We start from the raw sequence: 25,355 nt of genomic DNA on the forward strand, positions 1-25,355 counted from the left end.
GGTATTTCAGTAATTTTTAATTGTTAATCTTTATTATAAAAAAATATATAATATATATAATTAAGATCAACGATTAAAATTTACTGAAACACAAGTGTATCGATATACATAAAAGTTTTTCTATAATATATATTAATTAAAATTAATGGTTAAGATTAATGAAACATCAATATTTAGAATACATTTAAAAATCTTTCTATAATATATAATTTTGTTGTTCTACAATTTCATAATGTAAACAACGCATATATATGTTCATCCAGTAATAAAAAAAATAAAACTAAACATTTTCTATAATGGATGACTCCGATACCATTTGTTAGAACAAATAATTTTATAATCCTTTAAGAACATGTTTTCTTCAGCATGGCATTTGATAATTTAAGAACATGTTTTCTTCTGCAGGTAGGGGCTGATGTCCCAACAGAGAGTTTTGATTTGTCGCCTGTGGACCGTATCTTTGTTCGCATGGGTGCCAAAGATAATATCATGGCTGGCTAGAGTACATTTTTAATTGAGCTTTCAGAAACTGCAACAATGCTGGTGAGACCCCGCTGGCATCAACTTTAATAACATGAAATAAGGGTTAAGTAGGCACGAAAATAAGAAAGACTTGGGACAAGCTTTATGAACCCTTTTATTTGGCTTGTTACATATTTTAGATCTATTATGTACATGAATTTGATCTGATTAAGGTATTCATACTCTAAATGTGTTTGATGATGAATACAGTCTTCAGCCACTTGTAATACTCATGATTCATTTTTTTGAAAAACAACGTTTTTCTTCCTCCTATTTGTATTTGGTATTGTTAGGTTGGTGGGTGATAGAAACTAGAAGGTATGAATGCTGCATGCGTAAATGGGAAATTCATTTCAATTTGACGAGGAGCATCCCTCAAAAAATTTAAAAAAAAAATGACGGGAAGCATCTTCATAATGCTCCTGGTTAATATACATGAATAATGTTTATATACTTGTTGCATAAGCATCAAGCCGTCTTGACTTGCTTTCGTCACTTGTATCAGACAATGATATTGCGCATTCATAATCCCCGTAGTGTCGCTGAACACGGTTGTGAATGGCTCCGATCGTCCTAATAATTATGTACATGGGTAAAATTTATTCCGCTAGCCTTTAGTATAATAACCTACATAAAAGACAAGTTCCATTCAGTTTATCATATATGTTTTACTTATTGTTACAAGTGTAAATGGAATAGGCCCAATTTTATTATCAGCTGGTACATCTTTGGTCAGAAACAAGCATTGATAGATCATCAAACACGTCGCATCGGAGTTAGGTTGGATTAAAAACATTTATTATTTTAAGGTAGGATTAAAAATAGGATAATGTTATCTAACTAATAGTTTCGGTAGCAGATGTTTCTAACTCTATGTTCTATGATTCAATTGAACAACTTGGGACAAACTTGAAAAAAAGGAAAAAACTGTTTACATACCTGGGCTAATTGGATCTTCTAAATTCTCAATTCAGACATGCATTTCCATATAGCTACAGAAGCATATGAATGCATATTCATCTTACTTGCACGTATATTTTGGAAATTAAAAGGACTAAAATTTTCTAAAGAAAAATAAAGTATTTGATAGGATAAATAATCATAGTTAAAACAAAAAAGTCTATGATTCAAGATCCTAGGCTATAAAAAACTGTAGAAAATTTAAAATATAATATAGTTTATAACTCTCACTTTTTGTTCTTGATGACATCCGCTGGGTCCACCAGGATACGGCAAGACATGGGAGAATTGAGGATATAATGTAATTCCGATAGTAGAAGGATAATGATTAAAAGTACGGCATGCTACTTTGAACAGGATGAAAGGGAATGGAGAGAGCTCCACTATAAAGTTGATAAGAATGGACCATTGGATAATGATGTATAGGATATTGTGGCAATCCTAGTTTCTTGTGTTTGGTCTTTTTTTTTAATGTTCCTTGAGTTAGAATAATCTCTTTAGTCTGAAAATAAATCAGAATTTTCAAACAGTTACAATCCTTACCTTGAAACCAATTCCTTCGATTCCGCTTCTGCAGCAGTATAGTTTCTCGGTACCTTACCTTGATGCCTACAGCTCAATTTGTTTTCGAGTGAGGGCAGCGATTTTTCTTTTGGTTGTTCTTGTGGCGTCGTCTCTGGGTGGCGCCTTCGGAGTCCGATATTGCCGAAGGACAGTGTGGACCGCAGCTCTGCCGCAGAAGGGGAAGATGTTGTTTCCGACCAGAATGCCGATTCCGCCATCCGGCCCCGAGGAAGCGAGATTGTGGCACTCCAGTCAGCCATCTTGGTCTCACTCATATTACAAAATTTAAAAAAAGAAACTAGTAAGACAAGCTACAGTCAAGTAATACTTTTAAAAAAATAAAAGTAAGATAAACCAGAGTCAAAAGAGAGTGCAACCAAACTAAGTGCATCAACCACCAAGACAATGGCTTTCCAAATTCTAATTCTTTTACAATTTATAGTTTCAACAATGCTATGAATTTATTACGACCATGTTAGTTCTCCATATCCAAGGCTTGCGATTGATTTCAGACAGTATTAATATGACTCTTTTTGAGTTGTTATAACTATGAGTATCACATTGTGGAAATTATAAGGATACCAATAATTGACAACCTAAATTTCATAAGCAATCAATGCATATTTTTACAAGTAAAAAAGATCATGTATAATCTTACCTAAGAGTAGAAGAGATAAGTGTAATTGACCCATGGAAAAAGTTGTGGTGCATTTTGTATTAAAGGAAGTATCTAAAAAATATTATTCTTAGGAGAATTTAACATATCGGCTGGATCTTACATATCTACTATACATAGATATATTGACACACAAAAAAATGACATTTATCTACCACTGTTGGAGCACTCACAAGTTTACTCCGACTCATAATGTACATTTTGGGATATTTCAATATCACCACCATATCCTGAAGTAGTTACCGACATTAATAAAGATAATGCATACATCAAAATAATAACAAGTTCACTAATATATTTTCTTGTTTTCTATCTTCTGATACTGATGATATAGTATAATGTAAGCTCAATTAGAATCAAAAGTGTGCTAAAAGAGCACTATAATGCTCCAAATGGAATGAGTAAGCTAGTTTTAGCAATAATCAGGAATAATCAGGAACAAAATAATCAGAAATAATAGCATGAATCTTGCACCTGAGATGAACATTAAAAGGGGAAAAATTGGCACACAATTAAGCAATAAGTTGATTTTAACAAATTCAAATTGTCACCTAAAATCACAGGCCAAGTCCAAATTAGCAACAAAAAACCCAATATTAACATCAGTTTCATTTTACTGAGTAATTCTTTAATACTTCATAGGTAGCATCATGCAAGATGCTAGAATTATATTCCATAATTAATATGGAGATATAAAAAGCTAAGACTATGGACAATGAGATGATTCAAGGGTAAGTGAACAAATTAATTATTTGAAATGGCCAAAATACGTGACAAATTAATTATCTGAAATGGCAACGACAAAGCTTGAAAGTGAAAATCTATAAAAGATGCACCATGTGGCACTTCTATATATTTCCTTTTTTACATGGCCTACTGAAGCAAAAAATTTTAACACAATTATTGCTTTTAAGATTAGAGAACAGAAACTCGACCAGAATGACAAAAGACAAATGCCATATGATAAAACAATTTCAAGGCAAAGTAAGGGGTCCAATAACACTTTCTTTATGTTTGGAAATATAAAAAAGAACCGAGTTAAACTGTAAGTCTGTAACAAAATTATTATCTTACCTGTTATACTGTTATGACGCTTGGGAGGGACTTTCATAACAGTATTCAAAAACTTATTGATGGAACATATGGTAAAATCCTTTTTCCCTCACTGGTCCTGCAGAAAAAGCCATGGATACAAAGACATTTCCAGCCTTAGAGAATAACCAAGGGCATAAAAAAAGTAAAGAACAAACCTTCAAAATATAAACACTTTAAGATATCACTTAACAACACTGCTATTTGTACTCATCTATTTATATATAGTTATATAGACATCAAACTTGACATGTAAGTTGAAGTAATAATAATGTCAAACTGATACAATATTTACACAAAACATATATTAAATCTAAGAGCAGCGCTACCATTGAGGTTTGCAAAATGCCCATTTCAGCACACTATTTCTTAAGACAAAACACTTAGAAACAAAAACAACTAAAAAGTTAGTGGAATAAAATAATTGGCACAAATAATGAAAGGAAGGAAGAAGGGTAGTTAAGAGAAAAAGAATTTTGAATTAATTTAAAGGAACTATAAAATATTATAGGTGAATCTTGGAGTAATGGTTGAATTGTCTTCCATGTAATTTCAAGGTGACAGGTTCATACCGTAAATTCATAAAATCAGCCACCGTTAACTTCAATTGAAAGAATACCATTAGCATAAATGAGAGAGAAAGGGTAACCAACAAAAACAAAGAAAACATTTACATTATACAAACAAGTTACCTCAAGGTATTGAGATACTAAATTTTGCTCTGGAGTCACCCATTTCAGCTCCAAGCTAACAAAACTGAGATTTCTTTGGACTTCTGGCAATAAATTTCCCACGTAATACCATATTTGTTGGATGAACCAAACTGCAACGAAAATCTCATCGCAAGTTCTCCAGAACAATTTAATTTTAGAACTGATTGCCCTCCCCGTAGATGTATCAAGCCAACATGCATTTCCTGAGACAAGTGAACAAACTTTGTAACCATTTCAAAATATCCAGCAGACTAAAATCTCATCACTATGTTCCAATTCCAATCTCGTAGGAGAAATGTAGTTCTCCTTATCACTAACAAGTTCAGCATATTCAGTGATTTCTAGAATGGTGAGTTAAATTACATGGCAATATAAGCATTAATCTTGCCACCACTAGAGCAGAAAACTGAAGTTGTCGGCTTAACAATATGAAGAAAGCACATAGCAGAATGGAGATATTCAGTGCATATAATTTATCATCACCTTATCGGAATTTAGAATGACATAGGTACAGTTTAGTATCTGAGTTACCCAGGATGAAAAGAAACGAGAAAAAAAGTAGAGAAAGATGCCAAGAGGAAGGAAGACTCAAAGGAGAATAAAAGAAACATCACACTTCATAGAAACACACCCCTTTTCTCATGTGTTCCCACATAAATTAATACAAAGGTGCCCCTATGGGTCTCGCTTAACAACCTAAGTTGATATTTTTGCATAACCATGGGTCTCACTTCTTTATAGGCAGAGTCAGAAATCGATTTGACTTTGATAACAAAAAATCTCCAAATTCAAATACACACCACCACAAGCACATTTATTTCATCAATCAAGGGAATTCAAGAAGTCAGCAGCATTTTCAGTTTTCTAATAGCACCTGATGATAGGAAGAAAACCACGGTGGTCATGAGATGACAAATCCCACGAAAGTAATCAAAGCAACAGTATACATGACATGTCCCTGTTCAAGGAGGAAGCTAATTCCAGATATAGGCTGTATTTGTTTACAGAGACAGGACACTGAGACAGGGACACAGAGACACAAAATTGCGTTTGGCAGAGGAGACATGGACAGAGACAATGTGTTCAGAGACACTGAATTAGTGTATTTTGTGTCCATCCTGACAGGAAGGACACGGAGACACTAACAAGGGACACAACTTATTTTTTATTTTTTCTTTCATTATTTTTGTTAATTTTTCATAATTGTATTTTTTATTATTATATTTTTCATCTCATTTTTTGAATGAAAAAAAATGAAAATAAATTGGATTTTCATAATTTGTTCTAGTTTATCACCAAACAGAATACAAGAACACAATTTTGTGTCTCTGTCCATCAATGTCTTGTCCTGTCCTGTTCTCAGTGTCTTGTCCTGTCCTGTTCTCGAAAACAAACGCAACCTAAGTGTACGACCAGGTAAAATTTCTCATATTTCCACTTCACTGCACAATAGAAAGCTTCAAGTAATAGAAAGCTTCAAGTAATAGAGATTCATGCTATAAGAACTCGACACCAACTAATACATCATCATCTGGCATATCTCCAGCCCTTCTCATTTTGTTATGTAGATCAAGAAGTAAACCCCCAAGTAGCTCAAATTGAGAATGGGACTTATCACCAACTACAAATATTTGCACTGTATTGCCAACTCCAATCCAACTACAACCCGGCTGCTTCTTTAGCCCCTTGTCCTTCATTTTCATCCTAACATTGGCAGCTTCTTTCCATTTCCCTACGGAAGCATACATATTGGAAAGTGATAAATATGTGCCTGCGTTCTCTGGTTCAATTTTCAAAATTTTCTTAGCTACAAGATTCCCAATAATTTCATTCCCATGTACATTGCATCCAGCAAGGAGCGCTCCCCAAACAGATATTGATGAATCTTCCCCAAGTCTCTCAATGATATCGAAAGCTTCTTTCAGCCTTCCTGCTCGTCCACAAAGATCAACTAAACATGCGTAGTGTTCTTCCCTGACTTCAATAGACCTGTTTTTCAAAAGCTCGTCAAAGTATTTAAGCCCCTCCTCAACTAAACCAGCATGACTGCAAGCAGTGAGAAGTCCAACAAAGGTGACATCATTAGCTTGGAAACCTTGATCTTTCATTTCATTAAATAGGCTAATTGCTTCCTTGCCACATCCATGGTGTGCATAAGCAGCAATCATACCATTCCATGATATCAAATCCCTTTGGCTTAATAACCCATCATCAAACATCTTCCTAGCAGTACGCAGCTCTCCACATTTTGAGTACATATTTATCAGTGCTGATACCACATATGTGTTTTCCTGAAAAATAGTTTTACTTATCAATTGATGAATTTGTTGCCCCTCAGCAAGACCAGCTAAGTCAATGCAAGCACCTAACACTGTCACAAAGGTTCCAGTGTTGGGTTTTAACCAATCATGAGATTGCATTTTGTTAAACATTTTCAGTGCTTCTTCACTTAGGCCATTCTGCACATAGCCCGTCATCATTGCAGTCCAGGTAATCACATTCTTTTGTGGCATCTCATGGAACAACTTTTCTGCCCTATTCAACTCCCCATTCTGAATTAAACCAGTGATCACTGTATTCCATGAAGGCATGTCTCTCTCAGGCATCCTTTCGAACAACTCTAAAGCCTCATTCAATCTTCCATTTTGTGCATAACCTGTGACCATTGCATTCCATGAAACCACATTTCGAACAGGCATCACATCAAAGAGTGTCCGAGCATCATCAATTCTCCCATTCTTAGCCAATCCTGCAACCATGGTAGTCCATGAAACAACATCTCTTTCCACCATCTGATCAAAAAGCATCTGTGCTTCCTCAATCCTCCCACATCGAGCCAAAGCTGTTACGATTGTATTCCAAGAAACCACATTCCTCTCTGGCATCCTCCTAAACAAGTCCAAAGCCATTTGTGTCTGCCCATTATGTGCATACCCATCCATCATAGTATTCCAAGAGACAACATTCCTCACAGGCATCTCATGAAACAGCCTCTCAGCTTCCTTGATCATATTGGACTTTATGTAACCGCTAACCATAGCAGTCCAAATGACAACATTCTTCTTTGCATCCACTCTGTCAAACAACTTCCTAGCCTCCTTGATCATGCCACACTTGATGTACCCACTTATCATTGTGGTCCACAAACCAATGTCCCTTTCAGAAATTTTATCGAATACCTTGCGTGCATTGTCGATTTTCCCTTCCTTGCAAAGGCATGAAATGAAAGAATTGCATTGTTTCATTTCCAACTGAAGATCAACCGTGGATTTCAGCCTAATTGCAAGGTTTCTCAGCATTGGAAAGCCACTTATGAAGCATTGGTAAATGTGTGTATTGTGATAACGAATTTGCATCAAAGTCAATGACGACAAATAGTGTAGCTTCTTCATGTTTCAATGATAATCAGTAGGTGTTCTGGCAGTCTCAAGTACCTGTTCAATAAAACAAATGTTTATCTTTTTTTTTTTTTTTTTTGATAAAAGAATTTCATTCTGAAATTGACTTAGGGTTGTGGTTACTAGCAATTACGCATGATAATTGAATTCCAAAAGCTAATTACACATGACCCATTGGGAAACATGTTGAGTTCACCCAATGAGGGAACTTCGCAAAAAACAAAGATAGATATCTAGATCCTAAACTCGTGGTGGTCATTACGGGACAGAAAAAGTGAAATAGAACATGAGACAAGATAAGCTCAGCTATTGTATATGCAATAATATAGATGGAATGCAAAACATAATATTAGAACCCAGAATCTCATATACAAAGAAACATAAATATAGATGCCTGTCATAGTGTGGCCACCACACCATCTTTGGAATCACCACGACACCACCTTACTATTATTAATTGGAGAAAGGGATTATATGCGAAGACAGACAAAGAAGTATGTGCCTACTTTGCGATTGTAGATAAATATGTCTCTAAAAATAAATCTATTCAATCTATAATACCTTTCTGAAATTCAAACCTTTTTTGCAATGCAAGGAAATCAGTTGCCTTTTTGGATGGTTGAAGGGGACGGGTGTCGATGGAGGTGCATCCGAGGAAGAACGGCAGTACGGCGTGGAAGAGCGGCAATGGGGCAGCGAAGTTAATCAACCCAGCCGTACCTGGGCTTGCTGGACCACCATGCAAGGCAGTGAACGGGGATGATGTTTCGCAGCAGGAAACATGATCTGGGTTTCTAGGTCTGGGCCAGATTTAAGAAAGGAGAGGTGAGGTGTGAGGATTTGATATTGATTATGTAAAATGGATTCAGTTTCAAAATGAGAAAGGGATCCAGTTCCAAATTCAAAGACATTTTAACTGTTTCAAAATTTGTTTGTAAATCACAATCCTTTATTGGAGTACACTGTTGGGTCTAACCAACTCTGGAGAGAATTTTCCTCTCCTGAATTAACACACTTTAACAGAATTTTCTAACTGAATTGAAAACTAACTAACCACTAGTATTTATAGGCAGCTATCTATCAAATATCTAATATATCCACAGTTAGTCCCAGTCCCACGCACAAGATCTCAGCTTCAAACACCTCCGTGGCCTAATCAAACAATAGATTCACTGTTGCACTAATGCAAATTGGCAAATGAAGTTGCAGAAGTTCAGAAAAGGACAAAAGGTAACCTCCTGCTGTTCAAAGTGGCACAGGAAAAAGGTGCATGGGTTATGGGCTTCTATGCACATTAAGAGTTTGTGTTAAGCATATTCATGAAAGGGTGATGTTAAACTGTTTATTGAAAAATTAATCCAGTTCACCTTTTGCTTAAAGCATGCATTTTTTTAATGCTTCTACAAGTCCTACTATCTGCTAGGTTGACGGCTATTAGGAAGCAATTAGAGGTTCCTGGTGGTTATCTATTTATGAGATGAAAGCATATAATCACTGTCTTTGAAAATTAATTATATTACCTGCCACTGCCAACATATCTCACCAATGAACAAACCAATTCTAAATTATTTTAAATTTTAACTAACAATTTACATATGCATAATCTTTACACTCACATGACTTACCTTTTACTGTCACCCTAATTAATCAACAAGTTTTAACTTTAAAAACAAAACCAAACCTGATGATTTGCTTTAAGGTAGCATGTTGCCACCCAAAGGCTCATATGGCTCAGCATCATCACTAGCTTTCAGGAGAGGAAGGAGAAGACATTGAGGAGGATCTGGAAACAAGGAAGGTGCAACGTGTTTACCTGTGTTTCAAAGCAAATCCAACTGAATGTTAGTCACATAATTATCTTATATCTATCTTCTATCTATCTATCCTATCTACATAAAGATATCTCATATCTATTTATCTTCTTTCTATTGATTTATCTATCAAACATAATGTTTTACCTGTGCTGCAGGAAGAAGAATGTCTCAATGTTTTATAATTGGAGACAAAGTGGATGGCATTACAAAATAGTAGCCTACTTTCTTCCAATCGTTCCCCAACGCACAACCAACACTAACAGTTATGCATAGATACTTTTAAGTTCAAGATAAAAAGGCATAATGCCTTAAGCCCTTCTGTTTCAGTTATTTATTCATAATATTTTTTTGGTGATTGCTTCGGTACGATTACTAAATCATTAGTATGCTAACTGTACCTAAATTCAGATTTATCTTGAAGGAAAAAATATAATTATTAAAGGCAAGAGACGGTGATTTTTTTAATTAAAAAAATATATATATATAAAAGGAGTAGGTAGCAAAGTATTTAAAGTATAGCACCTTTTGCCGATTATTGGATTTAATCTTACTGTGATAGTTGAAGTTTGGTTTGTTACGAAATACCATTTAGATGAAGAATCCAAATAAATTTCCATTTAATACAATACAGTACAGGTTTCTTTGCGAAAACTCCAAGGTTCTGAAAACCGGACCAGTCATCGAACCACTCTAGTCATTGGTTCACTGGTTTACTGGTCCAACCGTGATCCAACCAGAAAAACCGTTTTATAATAAAATAATAAATAAATTATAAATAAACACTCTAAAACATAATTATAGTCTAATATAAATGTTAAAATATCTTCTAAATTTAAAGCAATACATGAAATGTCATCAACCAAAGTCTTAAGATCTTTAGAAAAAAGTACAAATTTAAATCCAAATATGAAATGCCAACATAAAAATGTCATCAATCATCAAAATATGTAAAAATTTGCTGCAGATTTGCATATGAAATGAAAGTAAAAGCTCAATTTAGTTCTCCAAAGATTTTAGCACCATCAAGTTGGTCCTTTACACTCTCAACATTTTGTACAACAATTTGGTCTCTCTATTTAAAATGGCATCAATTCAGTCCTTCAGTCTAATCTATTTAAATACCAGTTGGTCCTTAAATTGATGATTATTTTGTTCTACAAAAAACCAACTCAATGTTAAAAATCTTGGAAGTAACTGATTTGATATCCTACATGTCTTAAACCAATTTGAACATTTACTCTACCAATTAACATATATAGAGGGATAAGCGAGATGAACTATGTATTTCCTTTAAACAATACCACAAGGTTAATTTCAATATTTGAAATTCATTCCCAATATTACCCAAAACTAAATAAGCATACAAAGTTGACATAATTGGGTTACATACGACTAATTTCATTAATCTTGTACTATTAGGCAAAGGAACCTCAATCATTCACAACTTTAAAAAAAAAAAAAATTGGTCAATAAGAAACATATCATATTCAATCATCAATGCATAATAACAAGAATCATGTACAAACAAGCATTGATTTTCAAAGATTGAGCCAAAAATTTCATTAAAAGCTCTTTGAGGCATATTGTCGAACACTTGGCGTGCAAAAGCATAAATAACACAAAATAGCACTAACAAACATTCTTTGCAACACCAATTCAAAATTCAGCACCAATGACATGAAAAATCAGCAGCATTTCGCAGTAACTCAGCAAAGTATCAGTCAATCAATCCAAACAAATTGAAATTCAAACACAAGAAGCTCCTAACAGCAAATTTAACTATGTATAAACTAACACTAATTCTAAAACCTAAACTGAACTGACAGCAGCAAATAATCCTAACCAAATCAAATTAACACTAGAATCAACATATAACTAATCCTAAATTAACTAAAATAGAGAAGAAAAGGTGATCTGAGAACCTGAGTCAAAGAACAGAGCAAGAATTCAGGAGAGAGGGATGCAGTGGCAGTGACCAGCCGCTGCTGCGTCTGAACTCCCTGCAACTAGAGTGGCTCCTGTTCTGATTCTGCGACTGGGAAGCAACCAAGGTTCTGAAAACCGGACCAGTCATCAAACTGTTTTAGTCACTAGTTCACACTGGTTTACTGGTCCAGCCGGTCTAACAGTGATTCAATCGGAAAAACCATTTCATAATAAAATAATAAATAAATTATAAATAAACATCCTAAATATCTTTCAAATTTAAAACCCTACATAAAATATCACCAACTAAATGTAATTAATCATCAAAATATGCAATAACTTGCTGCAAATTTGTTGACAATTAACATAATTATACTTCCATTAAAAATAGCTTGATCGAATTACAATGCACAAGTTAAAGATAGAGAATATTGTCTTAATATAGCTAAGTCAAAAAGTAAAACATAAAATGATAGTGTTGCACAATAAACACACAATAGAGCCTGAAACAAACACACAACAGAGGCTGAAACAAAAACACAACAAAGCCTGAAACAAAAAGAATCCAACACGGAGGAGGGGTAGCAAGTCGGCAGAGATCAAGAACAGGGACAGTGAAACCAAACAATGAAAACAGAATTTTTTTATATAACAGAACAATCAAAACATGAACCATACAATCACTAATTGCAAATTTTTTCTTCATAAGAACAGAACAATGAAAACATGAAGCATATAATAAATCAAAAGATCACCAATTGAAAATTTTTTAATAAGAACAGAAGTTAGAACAGTGAAAATTGAAGAAAGATTAACAGTTTTCAACCCAATTTTAACAAAGATCATCACAATGATTAACAACAAAAAAAAGCAATGAAGGAACAGTGAATCAATAACATAGGCAGTGCAAATTCAAGAAACTTTAATAAAATTTAACTACAGAAATAGACAGTAAAACAGAAATAGAGTTATCAATTTAAAAATTATCATCAAATACAATTAGTGAGCAATACCAATCAACCAAGTACTGACTGGGCATTCGGAAAAATAAAATCAAAAGAACATTTAAATCACAGCAAAAACACAACAACAATAGGAACATTTAAAACAAAGCAACCCAAAAAAAAAAAAATTCTAAAAATCACCATGGCTCTAAACAATGATTTGATACGTGTATGCTCAAAGAATTAAAAGCTAAGCTTACACGAAAGTGAAGAATACCCAAACCAAAGAACCTTCAATTACAGCTTAAATCAAGAACAGAAAACCACAACAAAAACAAAAAAAATTAAAAGTATCAGAAGAACAATAGAAAAACAACACAAGAACAATTAGCAAATTCACAATAACAGTTAAAATTTACCAGAAGAACACTAATGCAAGTGGAATCATCATGCTAATATGTTTTCTGCAAAGATGCTATTTGTGCAGCTAAAATTCCCTAATTACTAAGATCCAATTATTCTAATTTCACATGCAATCAACTTATAAGTTTCTAAAAGCTAGAAATTATAGAACCAACCAGAAATATGGTTAAAGCATTTCATCAAACATGTTGAGTGCGGTAAAATTAAAACGAAATAAGAGAATTCAAAGCTTCATATCAATGTGATATAGAAGAGAACATAACTATTGTAACTTTAATTCAGTCTATGAAAAAATCCAAACCACTACCAAATCAAATAGTTACTTATTGTAATAGAAATCAGAAGTTGCACAGTTTGAAGCAGAGTATTGGTGTTGTGTGAGTGTATTGTCTGTGGCGGGTTTAGGGAACTCACGGCGGCGACAAAAGAGAGCAGTTCGACGGCTAGGTGGAGCGCGCGGGTTGGTCGCAGAGTTTGAAGCAGAGCAACGTGGCTTCCAGACGAACGCGAATGCGAACTCGAATGGTGAACGGCGAGTGAACGCGAACAGTGAACGCCGAGAGAACGTGAACGGCGAATAACGCGAACGAAGACGACGGCTGAACGAAGACGCGAACGTGAACGGCAAACAAACAGCGACGGAAGCGCGGCTGAGCAGACAAATACGACGAACGCCGAGCTCGAGGAAGCAGCCGCGATCGGTGACAGCGAACAGGGGTTGAAGACTTGGAGCACGAGGGAAGCTAGATAGACGGACGGATGGCGAATTTGAGTGCGACGGACGGCGGCAGTATGCCACTCCTTGCGGCGGTGGTGTATAGGCTTAGTGGCTTACAGTGCAGGTTTTTTGGCTGGGGTTGTGTGATTTCTTTCTGAATGAAAAACAAAGGGAGAAAGAAACGAAAGAGCTTCCGTTTTTGTGTAAGCCGGGCGGGTTTCGGTTCGGTCCGACCGGACGGTTTTTGGCTGATTCAATAGTTTTTTATCGGTTTTTTAAACAACGGTTTTACATGTCTGACCGAATTGTTAATATTGTCGGTTTGCGGTTGAATCGGTCCGACCGATCAGTCCAGTTCGATTTTCAGAACATTGAAAGCAACAAATTCAAGTTCCAACAACAAATTTAACAAATCCTAGTTCAATCACGATTTACAACAACAAGGCAAATTTATTGATTAGCATTTCAACAACATGCAAAAATATGAAGGGAAATTTGGAAAAGAGAAAACAGGAGAAGATGGTGCAGGGACTCACCAACGGTCGATGGCGAGTCGACGACTACCCCATGGAAGGCGAACGAAGCAAGAGTCAACCTCATGAGTTGTTTCTGCTGCCGGCGACGAGACAGACAAACTACGAGATGCCAACAGTATGACTGAGACGAGACTCAAATGAGACTGAGAGGTAAATTTGAGCAGAGACTGTAAACCCCGATAAATTAGTAGATAATTAATCAATAAATTAGTTTTTAATAAGGAAGATTAGAAATGTGAATATTAAATTAAATTAGGATAGAGCCCATCGAAACGAGAATTTTGACACTAATTTCTAAGAAAACGGCCCAAGATTGGACGAACGGGCCGAATCGGTTGAACCGAGCCCGTGGGCCCAACCGGACCAACCCATTACATGAGCTTAAAAGCTCATTTCTTTCTTCCAACGCAGCATAAGAACAACGTAACAGGGGGAGGGAGAAGAGAAACGTACCGAAACCCCCTGCGTCAACTCCCAAACGCCGTAACTTCTCCGTCCGAGCTCCGATCGCCGCACCGTTTGCGGTCACGCGTCCACCGTGTCGAGCTCTACATTTCTACCGGAACAATTTCTTTGGTAAGCCACTAATCACTTCCAGCCATTCTTTTCCCCCAATTTTCAAATAATTGGAAGAGATGTTGAATTCCTTTGATTTCTGATGTTTTAGGATCCAATTAACTTGAGAAAAACATTTACTCTTACTTATGTGAAGCTTGGGTAAGGTGAGGATACCATAGTTCTATTTTAATTTTACTGAATTTGAGCTTTGAGTATTAAATTGGGTATATATGTGTTATAAATGTGTATTAGGTTGTGAATAAATAATTGGAGCTCGAAATTGTGAATACTGGAACTTGGAGGAAGCGGATTAGTTGAGGTTTTGAGGACTGTGTTCTTTAGAAAAAATTATCTTGGAATAATACTTGGGAATCGGCTAAGGTATGGTTTAGGTTTCTTGCATTTAATATATAATGTTTTGTGAAAACTTAGGCTAGATGACCATAGGATAAGTTGGAATGCAGGTGTATGTTTAATGTTTAGTAATTTGTCGATGAATATATTTGGTTGAAGTTTATTGGATAATTAGTTATTAATTTTGGATGGTGAATGTTGTTATGTTAATTTGGAGAAAATTATGGTTGAATGTTATTATTGATGAACATGGTTGGTTTGGTGTTTGTTGATTAACTAATGATTTGATGAATTATTGATTTGAGGTATAACTATTATGGAGGTTGTTGTGATAATGAGGTATTTTGTGTTAGAAGCCTAGGATTAGTGAACTATGATCCTTAGTTGAATTTTGGTTGTTGGATTTGAATATTGTATGAGTATAATTGTTGATTTAAGGTAGATTTATTGTGGTGACTGTTATGATGATAAAGAAGGGTATGTTGAATTGAAAAGAAAGCAGGTTTGGACCCGAAAAGGGTGGCAAAGTCCGAGTTTTAGAGGAGATGCTGCCGAAATTTTATGAAAATTAGAGATTTTGTTTATATGATTATTTAAAAAGATTTAGATTCAAAGGTTATATAGTTTGATTTTGAGTTATTAAGAAAATGAGCATGTTTTAAGTTTGATTCATTTAGAAAAGAATGAATTATGTTTTGAATTGGAACTATTGATGGACGGAATGGGAGGTGTGATAATGAAGGATAAGGATTGAATATGATTGATGTATGATGATGAATGAGATGTGATTGATAATGATGTGGATGTTGATGAATTATAATTGAATTATTTATATGGCTTATGAATTTGAATGATCTGAGATACGAGGTTCCTGGATTAAGTGCCGTGGCTTGCCACCACGTGTACCAGGTTGAGAACTCGATACTATGTTGACCCTACGACGTAAGTGTGACCGGACACTATATAAATTTCCGGGAATGTTACCCCCATTGAGCAATATTGATTATTTGAGAAAAAGCTATGCATAGACTCTTGGGGATGCACGTCGGGGGACAGTCTAAGGACAATTCAGACTTGTCGGGTTGGCTGGATAACTGACAGATGAGCCTCATCAGCCATAGGACAGGCATGCATCATATGCATTCTATTTGAATACTTGTTGTGCATTAACTGGGTGTGCCTAATTGTACTTGCCATGCTAAATGTGTATTTGTTACTTACAGTATTTGTAACCTTCTTGTGTTTGCTTTTATCTGTTTATTTGTCTATGGAATGCTGACAGAGATGGAGGTATAGAGGAATGGCAGTATGGGACTTAGATTTAAGCTTAAGTTAAGTTAGGATTAAATATTTTTAGAAAACCACCTTTTATTGCTTCAGTTTAATACTTTAAGCTTTATAATCTGAATGTCGGCGTTCTAGGATTGCCTCTGGCATTCTCAGGACCTTATATATTATGTGTGTGGCACCTTTACCATACTGAGAACCTCCGATTCTCATTCCATACTATGTTGTTGTTTTTCAGATGCAGGTCGAGAGGCATCTTGTTAGGCGTCTGGACTCTTAAAGCGGAGGTGGTTACTGGGTAGTTTTGTTGTACAGATATATATAAATATGTACTTAGCTTTCTCTCCGCTTAACTTGTTCTTTTTTATCCTCTTAGAGGTTTATGGAGAGACAGGATTATGTATATGTACTTTGGGTTTTGGATATATATATATATTCTCCGGCTAGTCTTAACTTCGCGGGCTGAGTTAGGAGCTTGTTATTTTGTATCTTTGGCACTCTATTCCTACTTCTGTTATCATATGTTTAATAGTTATGTTTTCCTTAGCACGCAAGTTAACTCGTTCTTTGAGCGTTGCGCTTTTATTTCGCGATTTTTATTTCCTCTATTCTTCAAGGCTCCTAGCATATTATAATTCTTCTGCTATTATATATATACATTTTATTTTAGAGGTCGTAATACCACACCACCTCTGTTTTACGACTTAAGCGTAAAACTCTGTGTGGTAGGGTGTTACATTATGGTATCAGAGCAGTTCGTTCCTATAGAGCCTGAAAGACGGACTGATTATGCTTCTGTGCATTCTCTGTGTATGTATTTATGTGCTATTAGGATATCTGATTGATATATATGGCATAAACGTTTATGAGCATGCATTTGGAACTTAAAGCATTAGACATGTGATATTGAGACTGATCAACTTAATATCACTTGTTTAGTGTGTATAAGGACCAGATATCGACTCGCGGACGCGATCGCGTGTGAGGTAGAGGTAGGATAGGCACCGTTACTCCTAGTTTGGCAGGGAATGATCTAGTAGACTTTATGGCTGCCCTGAGAAATATGGTTGCAGTTATGCAGGCAACAGCTGAGGTGTTGGGTAACCAAATAAATCAGGGTAATCATGGGAACAATAATGACGAGGACGGTCCTATGACACTTGCTACATTTATGAAAGTTCGCCCTCCGACTTTTAGGGGAACCTCGAATCCCACTGACGCATATAATTGGATTCAAGCTATGGAACGGGCGTTGCAGGCCTAACAGGTTCCTGAGAAGCAATGGGTTGAATTTGGAACTTATCAATTACAAGGTGAGGCTCAGTATTGGTGACGGGGGACACGATGTATCTTACAGGCAGGTGGTGCTGTGATAGTCGGGAGATTGGTTATTTAAGAATCATGTTTTGCTTGATTGTTCTGAGAAGTCAATACAGTTTATGCCAGAAGGGTCAGAAGCACCGGTTGTGGTGAATAGTTACTATTTGAACTCTATGATAGTAAACTGTTTTGGGACTGAATGTCAGGGTATTATGTTATTAACTGCGGGAGTATCAGGTGATGATCAGAGTTTAGAGTAGATTCCGGTTGTATGTGAATTTCCAGATGTGTTTCCGGATGATATTAATGAATTTCCACCTAACCGGGAAGTTGAATTCGCAATTGAGTTGGTGCCGGGAAGCGGTCCAATTTCGATTACTCTTTACAGGATGTCACCTTTAGAAATGGTTGAACTGAAAGCTCAGCTGGAAGATCTGTTGGGTAAGCACTTTATTCGACCAAGTGTTCCTCCGTGGGGAGCGCCAGTGTTACTATCGGTAGTTGAATAAGATTACTGTGAAGAATAAATATCCGTTGCCTAGAATTGACGATCTAATGGATCAGTTACAGGGTGTCGGTGTGTTTCTAAGATTGATCTGCAATCCAGTTATCATCAGATAAGGGTTAGAGACGAGGATATTCCAAAAATTGCTTTTAGGATGCGTTATGGTCATTATGAGTATACAGTGATGTCTTTCGGGTTAACTAATGCTCCGGCAGTATTTATGGATTATATGAACAAGATTTTCCGACCGTATCTGGACAAGTTTGTTATTATCTTCATTGATGATATTCTTATTTATTCTAAGACTCAGGAGGAGCATGCTGATCACTTGCAAACTGTGCTACAAATTCTAGGAAACAGAAAGTTATATGCTAAGTTATCTAAATGTGAGTTTTGGAAGAGTGAGGTAAAGTTTCTCGGTCACGTGGTGAGTAAGCAAGGAATAGCCATGGATCCTGCTAAGGTGGAAGCAGTAATGAATTTGGAGCGACCAACTTCAGTGACAAAGATAAGGAGTTTTCTAGGTTTGGCGGGGTATTATCGAAGATTCATTAAGAGATTTTCACAGCTCGCCTTACCTTTAACTAAGTTGACTAGGAAGGATACGCTTTTTATTTGGACCCAGAGTGTGAAGAGAGTTTTTGAGCATTAAAGCACAGATTGACTACTGCACTCGTGTTGGTATTGCTTGGATTGAGTGAACCGTTTGAGGTGTATTGTGATGCATCACTGAAGGGTTTGAGGTGCGTTCTGATGCAGCACCAGAATGTTGTAGCATACGCCTCACGGCAATTAAGGCCGTATGAGATGAACTATCCGACACATAATTTGGAACTTGCTGTTGTTGTGTTTGCTTTAAAGATCTGGAGGCACTACCTCTAAGGCATTAAGTTTCATGTCTTCTCAAACTATAAGAGTTTGAAATATCTTTTTTAGCAGAAAGAGTTGAATATGCGTCAGAGGAGGTGGATGGAGCTTCTGAAAGATTATGATTTTGAATTGAATTATCATCTAGGAAAAACGAACGTTGTGGCGGACGCTTTGAGTCGGAAATCTTTATATGCAGCTTGGATGATGCTACGGGAAGAAGAATTACTGAAGGCATTTCAAGGTTTGAATTTGGGAATTAGAGAAAAATTTGGAATTTTGTGTTTGAGTTAGTTGCAGATTTTAAGTGATTTTAAATCAGAACTTCTAGAGGCTCATCGAGATAGTGAAGCGTTGCGTAAGGTATTACCAGCAGTTGAACAGGGAAAACAGTGGAGAGTGTCAGAAGGACAGGATGGTTTATGGAGGTTTAAGAACCGGATTATTGTGCCGGATATTTGAGACCTACGACAAAGTATCTTGAAGGAAGCTCATAAAAGCGGGTTTTCAATTCATCCAGGGAGCACTAAAATGTATCAGGATCTGAAAGCGATGTTCTGGTGGCCAGGTATGAAGAATGATGTGGCATTGCATGTATCTAAATGTTTAATGTGTCAGAAGGTTAAGATTGAGCATTAGAGACCATCAGGGACCCTTCAGCCTTTGGAGATTCCACAATGGAAATGGGAGAGTATCGCAATGGATTTTGTGATAGGTTTTCCTAGAACCCGGTCTGGTTGTGACGCTATTTGGGTGGTTGTGGATCGACTAACGAAATTAGCTCACTTTCTTCCTATTCGAATAAGTTGCACAATGGAAGAATTGGCTCGAATGTATATCAAAGAGATTGTCAGGTTACACGGCGTGCCATCTACTATTATATCTGACAGCGATCCTCGCTTTACATCAAGATTTTGGGGAGCTTTTCAGCATGCATTTGGGACTCAGTTAAGCTTAAGTACTGCGTATCACCCTCAGACAGATGGTCAGTCAGAGAGAACTATTCAGACCTTGGAAGATATGCTAAGGGCCTGTGTTTTGGACCAGCCGACGAGTTGGGATCAGTATATGCCATTAGTAGAGTTTGCTTATAATAATAGCTATCATGCGAGCATCGGAATAGCTCCATATGAGGCTCTGTAAGGCAGAAAATGTCAATCTCCGTTGTGTTGGTATGAAACTGGAGAAAGAAGTTTGTTAGGGCCTGAGATAATAGCTGAAACTATTGAATAGATAAAGAAGATTCGTAGTCGAATGCTTATAGCCCAGAGCCGCCAGAAGAGTTATGCTAATTAGAGGCGAAAGCCTTTGGAATTTGAGGAATGGGAGCATGTTTTTCTGAAAGTTACACCAACCACTAGAGTGGAAAGAGCTATTAAGACTAAGAAACTGAATCCCCGTTATATTGGACCGTTTGAGATCCTGAAGAGAGTTGGGTCAGTGGCTTACAGAATTGCCTTACCGCCATATCTTTCGAATTTGCACGACGTGTTTCATGTGTCACAGCTTCAAAAGTATACTCCTAATGCAAGTCATTTTCTGGAACCAGAACCAATCCAAATAAGAGAAGATCTAACACTTCTAATAACTCCGGTGAGAACTGATGACACCAGTGTTAAACGATTACGCGAGAAGGAAGTATCATTGGTAAAAATAGTTTGGAGTCGAGCTGGTATCGAGGAACATACTTGGGAACTTGAATCAGATATGCAAAAGGACTATCCACGTCTCTTTTCAGGTAACTGAATTTGAATTTTGAGGGCAAAATTCTTTGTTAGGTGGGTAGGATGTAAACCCCGATAACTTAGTAGATAATTAGTCAATAAATTATTTTTTAATAAGGAAGATTAGAAATGCGAATATTAAATTAAATTAGGATAGAGCCCATCAAAACGAGAATTTTGACACTAATTTTGAAGAAAACGGCCCAATATTGGACTGAACGGGCCGAACCGAACCCGTGGGCCCAACCGGACCAACCCATTACATGAGCTTAAAAGCTCATTTCTTTCTTCCAACGCAGCAGAAGCACAACGTAACAGGGGGATGGAGAAGAGAAACGTACCGAAACCCCTGCGTCAACTCCCGAACACCGTAACTTCTCCGTCCGAGCTCCGATCGCCGCACCGTTTGCGGCCACGCGTCCACCGTGTCGAGCTCTACGTTTCTACCGGAACAATTTATTTGGTAAGCCACTAATCACTTCCAGCCATTCTTTTCCCCCAATTTTCAAATAATTAGAAGAGATGTTGAATTCCTTTGATTTCTGATGTTTTATGATCCAATTAACTTGAGAAAAATATTTACTCTTACTTATGTGAAGCTTGGGTAAGGTGAAGATACTATAATTCTATTTTAATTTTACTGAATTTGAGCTTTGAGTATTAAATTGGGTATATATGTGTTATAAATGTGTATTAGGTTGTGAATAAATAATTGGAGCTTGAAATTGTGAATACTGGAACTTGGAGGAAGCAGATTAGTTGAGGTTTTGAGGGCTGTGTTCTTTAGAAAAAATTATCTTGGAATAATACTTGGGAATCGGCTAAGGTATGGTTTAGGTTTCTTACATTTAATATATAATGTTCTGTGAAAACTTAGGCTAGATGACCATAGGATAAGTTGGAATGCAGGTGTATGTTTAATATTTAGTAATTTGTCAATGACTATATTTGGTTGAAGTTTATTGGATAATTAGTTATTAATTTTGGATGGTGAATGTTGTTATGTTAATTTGGAGAGAATTATGGTCGAATGTTATTATTGATGAACATGGTTGGTTTGGTGTTTGTTGATTAACTAATGATTTGATGAATTATTGATTTGACGTATAACTATTATGGAGGTTGTTGTGATAATGAGGTATTTTATGTTAGAAGCCTAGGATTAGTGAACTATGATCCTTAGTTGAATTTTGGTTGTTGGATTTGAATATTGTATGAGTATAATTGTTGATTTAAGGTAGATTTATTGTGGTGACTGTTATGATGATAAGGAAGGGTATGTTGAATTGAAAAGAAAGCAGGTTTGGACCCGAAAAGGGTGGCAAAGTCCGAGTTTTAGAGGAGATGCTGCCGAAATTTTATGAAAATTAGAGATTTTGTTTATATGATTATTTAAAAAGATTTAGATTCAAAGGTTATATAGTTTGATTTTGAGTTATTAAGAAAATGAGCATGTTTTAAGTTTGATTCATTTAGAAAAGAATGAATAATGTTTTGAATTGGAACTATTGATGGACAGAATGGGAGGTGTGATAATGAAGGATAAGGATTGAATATGATTGATGTATGATGATGAATGAGATGTGATTGAAAATGATGTGGATGTTAATGAATTATAATTGAATTATTTATATGGCTTATGAATTTGAATGATTTGAGATACGAGGTTCCTTGGATTAAGTGCCGTGGCTTGCCACCACATGTACCAGGTTGAGAACTCGATACTCTGTTGACCCTACGACGTAAGTGTGACCGGGCACTATATAAATTCCCGGGAATGTTACCCCCATTGAGCAATATTGATTATTTGAGAAAAAGCTATGCATAGATTCTTGGGGATGCACGTCGGGGGACAGTCTAAGGACAATTCAGACTTGTTGGGTTGGCTGGATAACCGACAGATGAGCCTCATCAACCATAGGATAGGCATGCATCATATGCATTCTATTTGAATACTTGTTGTGCATTAACTATGTGTGCCTAAGTGTACTTGCCATGCTAAATGTGTATTTGTTACTTGCAGTATTTGTAACCTTCTTGTGTTTGCTTTTATCTGTTTATTTGTCTATGGAATGCTGACAGAGATGGAGGTATGGAGGAATGGCAGTATGAGACTTAGATTTAAGCTTAAATTAAGTTAGGATTAAATATTTTTAGAAAACCACCTTTTATGGCTTCAGTTTAATACTTTAAGCTTTATAATCTGAATGTCGGCGTTCTAGGATTGCCTCTGGCATTCTCAGGACCTTATATATTATGTGTGTGGCACCTTTACCATACTGAGAACCTCCAGTTCTCATTCCATACTATGTTGTTGTTTTTCAGATGCAGGTCGAGAGGCATCTTGTTAGGCGTCTGGACTCTTAAAGCGGAGGGATTACTGGGTAGTTTTGTTGTACAGATATATATAAATATGTACTTAGCTTTCTCTCCGCTTAACTTGTTCTTTTTTATCCTCTTAGAGGTTTATGGAGAGGCATGATTATGTATATGTACTTTGGGTTTTGGATATATATATATATATATGTACTTCCGGCCAGTCTTAACTTCGCGGGCTGAGTTAGGAGCTTGTTATTTTGTATCTTTGGCACTCTATTCCTACTTCTGTTATCATATGTTTAATAGTTATGTTTTCCTTAGCACGTAAGTTAACTCGTTCTTTGAGCGTTGCGCTTTTATTTCGCAATTTTTATTTCCTCTATTCTTCAAGGCTCCTAACATATTATAATTCTTCTGCTATTATATATATACATTTTATTTTAGAGGTCGTAATACCACACCACCTCTGTTTTACGACTTAAGCGTAAAGCTCTGTGTGGTAGGGTGTTACAGAGACAACCACGGACGATGAACTGCAACCAACACGTACAGCTCGAGCACTCACTGGCGGAGGGAGGCGCGAGCAGCCGAGCATAGAGGAGAGAGGCGAGACGCGAGCACACGATGCGGAGGATCCGGCCAGAGGCTCGATAGCACGAAGACGGAAGTTCTTGACTGCAATGGACGGCGGCAGCAGTCTCTCACTCCGACAGAAGGCGACAACGATTGGTGGAGGCTAGGGGGAGTTGGAGAGGGGGGACCGCGTGCAATCACTTTTTATTCCTTTCAAGAAGGAAACGACGTCGATTCTTATAAACTGACCGGATTTCGACCCGACCGACCGATTCAGCGATTCGTAATCCATTCTTAAAATAGCAATTTTTATTAGTAAATTAAACTGCCAAAAACTATTAATTCACAATCAGACCAGTTCAATCCGATTCAGAACATAGAAAACTCATCAGCACTAAAAAGGGAGATATGGACATGCCATGAAATAAGTATGACAGGTGAAATAAGGGCTTGTTTGGACGCTATTTTAAAAAAAAAATTAAAAAGATTTTTGCAAAAGTAAAAAAAATTTTGTGTTTGTATATCTCATGTAAAAAGATTTTTTTATCTATTAATTATGTTTGGATAAAATAAGATAAAAGTATTTTTTTGTTTATTTATTATATGAAAAATATTTTTTTAAGAAAATAAATATCTTTTTAAAAAAAGATGTAAATTGTATCTTTTCAAAAAAAATAATTTTTTTATTTTTCTAATATTTTTACTTTTACTATTAAAAATTTGACAAACACACTAAAAATAAAAAAATATAATTTTTATTGAAAAATATTTTTTTATTTATTTAATAACATCCAAATCCTATAACAATCCTTTAAAAGAAGGTTTATGCCGTAGTGATTAATCCTACGTGGATCCTCACAATTTTTCTCAAATTTTTAATGTATGATCTTTATTACAATAACACCCTATTATTAAACCATCCTCATTCCACATTTTCACTACTCCTCTAAACATTGTGCCTGAATTCCCTATTATTAAACCATTCTATCTCCACATTTTCTCCGTTTAAAAAAATATAATTTTTAAATGGAGTTCAGTACCGCGACGGATTAGTCCTTGACCTGCCGGGTTGGGGGATACCGTGGGAAACCAAAAAAAAAAAAATTTCAAATTTTGAATTTAAAATCAAAATTAAAAAGGGAATTCTCTCCATTCTTTGTTTTCAGTTTTATTTCTTCCTCCTCTTCTTCGGTTTTTCTCCTTCACCTTCTTTACGTTCAGTTCTTCTTCCTTTTTTCCTCCTCCGTTCACTGATTCTGTTTTTGTATAATCTTCTTACTTTAAGTTGGAGGTGGAGATTAGACGTCATGTACGCACCAAGGCAGAGTTACGGCGGTGGATGAGGTTGCGACCGCTATGGTGGTGGATCATAATATGGCGGTAGTGTTGTAGTGGGTGCAGTGGAGGTTGTGGTGGTCATCGAGGATGTGATGATGGATACGGAGGAGGCAGCGCCGGCAGAGAGCAAATCGATGAAAAGTACTAAGTCGCGCGGCCACATAGAACACATGAAGTGACACTATAAAAGAGAGCACAACAGGTTATTTTCCCTATTCATCTTC

At 36.2% G+C, this 25,355-nt stretch overlaps 1 protein-coding gene across 9 annotated transcripts; it reads right to left on the reverse strand.

Annotated features, from left to right (window-relative positions):
• Positions 1–921: 921 nt before the first annotated feature.
• Positions 922–13,917, reverse strand: LOC107612879 (uncharacterized). Of its 9 annotated transcripts, XM_088497064.1 has the most exons (9): positions 13,447–13,917; positions 11,662–11,793; positions 9,607–9,738; positions 8,504–8,725; positions 5,928–7,961; positions 5,475–5,518; positions 4,507–4,730; positions 3,797–3,893; positions 1,583–1,984 (listed from the first exon to the last, which is right to left on the reverse strand). In XM_088497064.1, the coding sequence occupies exon 5, from the start codon at positions 7,917–7,919 to the stop codon at positions 6,024–6,026; it is 1,896 nt and encodes a 631-aa protein (XP_088353190.1). In that variant the 5' UTR covers positions 7,920–7,961; positions 8,504–8,725; positions 9,607–9,738; positions 11,662–11,793; positions 13,447–13,917; the 3' UTR covers positions 1,583–1,984; positions 3,797–3,893; positions 4,507–4,730; positions 5,475–5,518; positions 5,928–6,023. The 9 variants fall into 9 exon arrangements, with proteins under 9 accessions (XP_088353188.1, XP_088353190.1, XP_088353184.1 ...); XM_088497062.1 differs by lacking the exon at positions 1,583–1,984 and adding an exon at positions 922–1,149 and having other exon boundaries at positions 2,026–3,893; positions 5,402–7,961; XM_088497058.1 differs by having other exon boundaries at positions 1,583–2,312; positions 4,507–7,961.
• Positions 13,918–25,355: the final 11,438 nt, after the last annotated feature.

Source organism: Arachis ipaensis, chromosome B8 (genome assembly GCF_059453495.1).
Source record: "Arachis ipaensis isolate K30076 ecotype BB chromosome B8, ASM5945349v1, whole genome shotgun sequence".
Classification (NCBI taxonomy): Eukaryota; Viridiplantae; Streptophyta; class Magnoliopsida; order Fabales; family Fabaceae; genus Arachis; species Arachis ipaensis.

What these genes read in the sequence shown, in the direction of transcription:
- LOC107612879 (XM_088497062.1), bottom strand. Translation starts at nt 7,919, where the DNA reads ATGAAGAAGCTACACTATTTGTCGTCATTGACTTTGATGCAAATTCGT.